The sequence below is a fragment of the Mus pahari genome, chromosome 16 (assembly GCF_900095145.1).
Source record: "Mus pahari chromosome 16, PAHARI_EIJ_v1.1, whole genome shotgun sequence".
NCBI classification, from domain to species: domain Eukaryota; kingdom Metazoa; phylum Chordata; class Mammalia; order Rodentia; family Muridae; genus Mus; species Mus pahari.
In genome coordinates, this window is record NC_034605.1 from 51,794,949 (window position 1) to 51,803,231 (window position 8,283).

Here is an 8,283-nt window from a genome sequence, read left to right on the forward strand (position 1 = left end):
CAGCCTGGTCTACAGAGTGAGTTCCAGGACAGCCAGGACTACCCAGAGAAACCCTGTCTCGAAAAACCAAAAAAAAAAAAAAAAAAAAAAGAGTATCTGCCATTAATAAATACTTCATATAAACCTTCTCTTTAATATTCACGTAGTGATGCCATTACAAGAGAACAGGAAGCCTGAGGCCTTGCAGCAAGTATTTGTATTAGATGGGCCGACACAGGATCTAGTGCTGATTTCATGCTAGCACACAAACATACAATTCTGAAACATTTCTGTGTGCAAAGCATACAGCAGATACAGCTTACCTGGTAAAACAATGTATAGCTACCCATCCCATTCTACAAAGTATGCTCCTTTCCCAAGAATAATACCAAAACACAGCACATTACTTTACTCCTCCAATGAGATTCATGGGTTGAATTCATTCAGTCAAGTAGTTACCCGCGGAGGATGCGGAAGGCCTTTGCTCCCCTGACCCTACTTTCTGCAGGTGAAAGAGAGTGCAAAGGCGAGGCCACAATTACTGCGGAGTGTGAGAAGACTGACAACTGACAGAAAATACTCAGTGCCCTCAGAGATGCTCAAGTGCAGGCCTCACTCACTAGCTGACCCAAATTCAAGACAGCCAGGGAAAGGAACACCAAATAATAGTTGGTGCAAAAGCCACTGGCAGAGGAAGCCAGCTTAACTCACTCAAGGCAAGAAAGGTACTATGCCACAGGCCTGAGGGGCAAGTATCAGAAGGTGAGTGGGGCCAGGAGGATCAGGGTCCAGAGATGGGGTCAGGTCAGGTGTGGTGGGAAGACATTGCAGGGGTTTCAGTATGGTATGACTCATTTTAAAACATCACTCTGACTGCTCTGAGAAAAATGAATTGTACAATGTGCAACTGAATGAACAGAGGATCAATAAAGAGGCTGAGAGAACAGGTGGCCAGGCACCCTGAGCCTTCCCCCACCTCCCTCCACTCCAGCATCTGACAGGCTACACTGACTCGCCCACCTCCCACCTGTCCTGCCAAGCCCGAAATCTCTGATGTGGGTTCCCAGTGCCCAGCACACTGACAAAACCATGCTTGAATCCTCTTAGGGCCTTGGTAAAGGCGCCCCGCAAACCCAACAACCCTGGACTGAGGCCAACGCTCTCATGGAAGGAGGGGGCTGTCTCCCAAACCGCGAGTGGCAAATGTATACAAGTAAACACACACACACACACACACACACACACACACGCACGCGCACGCGCACGCACACGCACACGCACCAAACAAACAAAAAGAATCGTTTTTAATTCCCACATATATCTCATGAACATTCCTACTTTTGTTAACAATGACATGAACAAACACCACCACCAGGCCAAGTTAGGCCTCTTAGACTCTTATCTCTACGGTAAACCTGCCCTCCTGCAAGGAAAAGAACGACTATAAAGAGGAGGACGAGCAGAAGGAAGAGAGAAAAGAGCAGCAGCAGCAGCAGGAGAGGCTAACTAACGCCAGCCCCGCACTCTCACTGTCCTATGTCCTCAGAGGACTCTCTGCTGTGGTCTGCCGGCCTGTCTCCATGGTCTATACATTCGCTCAGGAACTTCTAACAAAGTGGGCCACACAGAAAATCATCCTGTCCAAGAACAAGCTACATGTGCTGGCATGTATCTTTAATCCCAGCACTCAGAGGTTAAGGTAGGCAGATTTCTCTGAGTTTAAGCCCAGCCTGGTCTTCAGAGTGAGACCTCATCTCAGAAAAATAAATAAAACAAACACAGAATTTGCTGGGGAATCGCTAAGCTTTTGGTTATGCAATCACACGGCGGCTTTGCTTACTTACCTAAGTAATGTGGTGGGTGAAATGGCATGGGCTTGCTAGTTGCTGAGTAATATCCAACTGCTCTCTTAAACCGAATGACTTTGTCATCTGTTCTTGACTGAAACAGATGTAGGAAAGCCTTAGTTAGGCCACTGGTCATATGTATGAACACCTTTATCATAATTCAGCACATGAATAATTTGTAACCTTTTGGGTTAGATAAAAATGAAGAATGACATGAGAACCTTCAGGTTAAACACAAAAGATTATTACCAAAAAAAATAAATGTAAATTTAAAGCAACATGTTCAGAAGGTAGAGTTCTCAGTTAGCAGCAGAGCTGGTATGGGGCAGGAAAGCTGGACGACTGAGTAAGCCAGTCCAGAGCAAGAGTCTAGTCGAGACGTGCCCTAATCTCCTAACCATGAGCACCTTGTCCTGAGACAAGCAGAAGTGGAACCTTTTCCCCCTTGCTCTGGGCCTGCATGTCCTGGGGCACATAGCCTGTACAGACCCACATACACCTCAGCCACTCTTGAGGTAGTCACGTAGCCTGGTGGCCAAATTATAGCTTTAACTGCCTCTCTCCCCATCAGGACTGGTATGGTAAGCACCTGGAACTCTTCATGCAAATGAAGCACTCCCAGCACCTCAGCCCAGCCACGCTCCACCCTCCACGGTTTATATAGCCCTTGTTACTCCCACTAAAGGAGCTGTTTCACTGAAAACTGTCTAGAAGAAGGTTGTCTCTTCTCACACTCGCTGCCAACCACAGTTCTGTGGAACCACCCATCTGGTTATGCATCATTCCTTCCAGTTTGGCCTGGGTGTGCAGCGGTCCCTGGATACCCCGAGGGAAGAAGCAGACCCAAGCTGGCAGCTGTGCACTGGCTCTATGGTTTCTCTGACCAGTTCTGTTTGATCTCTGACTTTCCAAAGGCTCTGACATCTGCCACTCAATACCAAAACCCCAAAGCGGGTGGAACAGATGGCTCAGACTACATGAACACAGCATGATGGCCATGGTTTAGGCTCAAGGCAGGGCAGGACCACTCTAGGAAGCTGACTTGTCCACAAACTTCAATTCCAGAGACCAAAAAGTCAAATCGGCAATCTACCACATCATCTGACCAACATGCAGTTTATCCTTTAAAGTTCAGGCATGAGCCTGGCATGATGATGCATAACTTTAGCCCCAGAAATCAGGAGGCAGAGGCAGGTGGATTGCTGTGAGTCCAAGGAGCCATGGCTACACAGAAAGATCCTGGCACAAAAACAAAAACAAACAAAAAACCCAACCAACAAGCAAAAACAACCCTCTAGCACACACATCTTACGAACAGAGCACTTAGAAGCACCAGAGACTCTGGCATTACCTACATTAACCCTCTCCTGTTTGGGCCTGGCAAAGTGGTGGAGACCACCCAGCTTGTGGAAGACACATTGGACAGCCTGATCCTCTGAACCAAATCCTGTCCTTTCAGTTTGTGTTACCTGTGAATGCTGAAAAACATCTTTAGCTATGGCATCCAGGTCAGACGTGTCGTGAATGTTGCGAACATAATCAGCTACGGCTTTGATCACTACATCACAGGGTGGCAAGACCAGCTGGTGGGCTCGGACCTGAGAGGATAAATGCACATGTCAGCAGTAAGCAGGATCCTCAGAGATAGATGGGTAAGTCTACATGCAGGACCCAGACATTCCAAGTGTGCCTGCCTACTGGGATCCTGCTAGGACCTACTTACCTCCCACCTGTGAACTCCTCTAAGCATGGCAGGCTCTACGGCCAGCATTTCCTTCCAGAGGGTAAAACACAATCCAGCTGCTCAAACCCCGTGTGTTAAAAGCACTGCTAAGATTTCATAACTTAGAGAACTAAGAACAGGACCTACACAAGCCGAGCAGGCCTGCTAGAAGCCATGTTTCACACCTTTCTTTCTGCATCAACAGATTAGGCCAGCAGAGGTGTGATCTTTGAACCTGCATTCAAAGCTCCCTACAACTCTAAGGATAAACTCAGTTACCAAGTACCTACACCCACCAAGTTTATCTTTGAAAACAGAGGAATAGAGAATGTAGTCTAATATCTAATAGTGAAAGCGAGATCTCTCATTATCCAAGAACAGCTATGACTGAAGAAGGTGGGTTAGTAGACTAGAAAGAAAGCAAAACCACCCCAGAAGGGCTTTGAAGTCAGCAGAACAATGGCCTCTCGCTGCTGCCCACATTCTACTCTCAAGAAGCTGCACATATACTGTTGTGTGGCAAGACAGGAAAAAGGTTGCCAACTGGCTCGCCTTAAAATAAAAATACTGTCTTGGATTGTGTGGGTGGGCAGAGTGTAATCACAGGGTACTCTGTGCAGAAGAGCAGAGTCTATGAGGCGGCATGAGAAAGACAGGACCCGTCATTGCTGGCTTTGACGACAGAGAAGTAAGTCACAAGCCAGGAATGTGAGCAGCTGTTAGATGCTAGAAAAAGTCCAGGGAGAATTCTCCAGGTGAGTTCAGATGAACACATGCCTATTATATCTTGATTTTATTCCAGTGAGACCCATTTTAGACTTCTAGTCTCTCTAACATGGAGATAACGTGTGTGTGTGTGTGTGTGTGTGTGTGTGTGTGTGTGTGCACGCGCGCACAAACCAGAGGGGTATGTGTATGGGGAGGGGAGTAAATTAGAAAAGTTCAAAAGAAAGAAAGAAAGAAAGAAAGAAAGAAAGAAAGAAAGAAAGAAAGAAAGAAAGAAAGAAAGAAAGAAAGAAAGAAAGAGAAATCACACACACTTACACTTTGAGATTACTACCCAAATTTCCAGATGCCCAAAGCTACAAACCGCCCACCCTCAAGAAAAGAGTGTTTCCCCTAGCACACATGGGACACTCCATGTAGATCACTGGTTCTCATCTGTAAGAGCAGTAAAGCAGGCTAAGGGCTCCCTGGACATGACTGAAGTGTTCACTGATGCTGACCATGAGCGCATCCCTAGAAGCCTAATGGCCTTCCCTTCACATGAGGTCAACGGCTGCTGCTGCCCATGCTCCCCAGCAGACATGCAGAAGAATGAAAGTGCTTGGGACCAGGTGGAAGGGACCATGCTCTGCCTTCTATGAAATGTTAGGTAATCTTCAGGGCCAAGGCAAGTGAGGGATCACCCACCACAGTGGCCAGGGAAGTGAGGCCAGGACAGCGACCCTGAGCTACCCCACATCACCTCACTCCCATGCTGCTGCTGGCAGACCCTGGGGCAGCTTGCACACAGTGTGAAGGGAAGGGTAGCCTGTGGGCTAGGGCTGGGAAGGTGGTAGTGGTGAGGAGAGTGTCCTGATGGCCTGCCCTCAACCTATAACCTGCAGGTTTGCCCCTACAGTTGTTTGTGGCTAGTTGGCCATTCCAACACCAGACACTCTACAAATTAGTGAGTATCTTCCCATGCTGTGCATAGCATCTGAAATGCTGGTTATTTTAGGTGGTTTTAGACATTAAAAGATGGTAACTTAAACGGCAAGAACAGAAGTGACTGGATAGAAAATGCCCTCTTGATTGCCTCTTTCAATGGCACAGGCAGCCCCTCTGAGGGTCCTCCTTGCTGGTGTTCTCCACCCATGCTGCTGCCTCCTTCAGAGTCCTGACCTGAACTGACAGCACCCTCAACCTTCACAATGGCTGAGAAATAACTATCTTTTCTTATTTCCATTTTTAAATTTTAGCTCAAAACATAAGGTTAAGAAAAAAAAAAAGTCAAACTCCAGTGACTCTCAAGTTGGAAACAATCCTTCTGTTTGTGAGGAGAATAAATGATTTCTGCTTCGTTAGAAGAAACTGTTTATGGGGCTGGAGATGGCTCAGTGGTTAAAAGCACTGACTGCTCTTCTAAAGGTCCCGAGTTCAAATCCCAGCTACCACATGGTGGCTCACAACCATTTGTAATGGAATCTGATGCCCTCTCTGGTGTGTCTGAAGACAGCTACAGTGTACTTACATATAACAATAAATAAATCTTTGGGCTGGAGCGAGCGGGGCTGGAGCGAGCAGAGGTCCTGAGTTCAATTTCCAGCAACCACATGGTGCTTCACAACCATCTGTACAGCTATAGTATAACTCATATACATAAAATAAGTAAATCTTTAAGAAAACTGCTTATGATCAAGTTCCCTTGCTGTGAAATTATGAAGGACTTCACTGTAAATCACTTGTTTTGCTAAAAAAAGAAAAAAAAAAACACAAAGGAGGGGGTTGCAGAAAAGTTAAATAATTGGTAAGTATTATTTTTGTAGAAATAACAATTACCTCTGCATCAAATTCTCATGTGAACTGGGTGGTAGTGGTACATGCTTTTAATCCCAGCAGAGGCAGGAAGATCTCTGAGTTCAAGGCCAGCCTGGTCTAGAGTTATAAAGGAGCTAGGGCTACAAAGAGAAACGTGTGTGTGTGTGTGTGTGTGTGTGTGTGTGTGTGTGTGTGTGTGTTGGGGGAAGAGGCTCCAATCTGTGAGTTTTCATTTCTAGCATTATCTTTCCCAAAATGAACCATTTCCTACTAAAAACTTGGTATTGTGATCTCCCATGCATCTGTGACAGGCAGCTATAACTCAGAAACATCACACTAGGATCAGTGACCTGCCAGAGCAGCCCGAAATGACAGATTATAGTCAATAAACCAGCAGATACCCTCTTTTCCCCATGCCACACACTAAGCTCTTGTCCTTTGACCTCTCCTGTAGGAAGTGCCCGACCCTCCCATCCATCCCCACAGGCTCATAGGTTTAGACTCAGGCTCCAGATGGTGCCCTTTGGGGAGGTTATCGAGCCTCTCCTGGTCCTTTTCTCTCGGGTGCCTGTGCACAGCTGACATGTGATGCCAACCTCAGCTTGCTGTCACACTTTCTATGCCATGGTGACTATCCCTTCTGGAGCTATAAGCCAAAAGAAGAATCCTTTCCTGTCCTAAAGTTGCTTTTGTCCCAAGATAGTCTATCACAACAATAGAATGCTCTATCACAACTATAGAATTAGTTAGTACTAATAAAACAACTGAATTTAAAAAGATTCTCTAGGAGAATCAGGGCTGGGATAGTGATGTGGCACTGGCTGGCTGCATCCCTCAGCCTGTGCTCAGAGCAGGTAAGAACCTGTACAACACTGTGCTCATGCCATCTGAGGTTCCGCTTCCCACCACACAGCTAACAACCCTCAGGCCTGCTTTCACTCTTCTTAGGGATGGCTGTAAAGCTATCCTTACAGTGGTAGCAAGCAAAGGACAGGACTCACAACCACAGGACTACAAGGGGTAGCTGCTAGCAGCTAGATCATGGGTATCTTTAAAGGGACCTTTACAGGGGACCTACCTACTCTGTAGCCAGCCAGATCCTGATTTGCTGCAACCACTGATTTTGGTTGGTTATTTCAAGGGGCATCTCACAGAAGTTAGAATGAAACAATACTCTGTAACAACAGTTAAAACATAAACAACCTCTTCCAGATAAGACAAAACACCAATTGAATTTTGGTTACAAAAGCATTTATTTATTCACTGTATTCACTGTATCTTACTTAGTATAATCCTGTGGTCTCAGTCTTGGCTATATAATGCAGAGCTCTGAATTCATTTAAATGTCACTGCATTATATTCCAGGCATTAGGTTAAGCATTACAACCTAAGACTCGTTTGATTTAAAACTGGCTCTTAGCTCTAGAGATAGAAGGCTACAGCAGAATACAAGATCAAGAACAGTTCAACCTAAACTAAGGCATACCAAGGTCCAAGTGTTGTAGGTGGGAACAGGGACAAATGTAACCAAGATAGTAATGTGGAATTCAGCAGGACGCTACTGAGAAGGTGGAAAGGGCAAGCAAAGGCTCAGCACAGAGGACCACCCTGTAATCCCAGGATTCAAGAGGGTGGAAGCTGCAGCCTGGCTCACTCTGTTCCAAAATAAAAAACCCAAAACATTTGTAAATCTTTTATCTAACAGAAGACTTGCATCTGAAATATATTAAAATCTGTTTTAGTTTAATGAAGATAATTCAATGTAAAAATAGGCAAAGGATTCAAGTAGACTTTCACCCAAAGGTGGCAGGGAAATGGCCAACAGGCATAGGAATGCGCAGTATCATTAGGCATTACAGAAAGGCAACCTGAATGCAAAACCCGGAGCTCATGGACCACTAGAGTAAGTACAAGAGCAATCAGTAACAAGTGCTGTTAAGGACATCCGGAAATCCAGCCCTCCACATGCTGCCAAGGGAACAAAACTGTACAGCTACTGCACAGCATGAAGAGGTGTGATGAGCTCTCAAAAAATAAGCACAGAAGTAGCACACAGCCGGGCAGTGGTGGTGCACACCTTTAATTCCAGCACTTGGGAGTGCACACCTTTAATTCCAGCACTTGGGAGGCAGAGGCAGGCAGATTTCTGAGTTCGAGGCCAGCCTGGTCTACAGAGTGAGTTCCAGGACAGCCAGGGCTACACAGAGAAAC

At 46.0% G+C, this 8,283-nt stretch overlaps 1 protein-coding gene across 1 annotated transcript in view; it reads right to left on the bottom strand.

Moving 5' to 3' along the window:
- The window catches only part of LOC110333673 (constitutive coactivator of PPAR-gamma-like protein 1), an 84,108-nt gene that overhangs the window by 45,977 nt on the left and 29,848 nt on the right, over positions 1 to 8,283 (bottom strand). Inside the window, exons 4-5 of the mRNA XM_021215355.2 lie at positions 3,296 to 3,424; positions 1,824 to 1,920 (exon numbers count right to left, since the gene is read on the bottom strand). Coding sequence (XP_021071014.1) covers positions 1,824 to 1,920; positions 3,296 to 3,424 — 226 coding nt within the window. The remainder of the gene's footprint in view (positions 1 to 1,823; positions 1,921 to 3,295; positions 3,425 to 8,283) is intronic.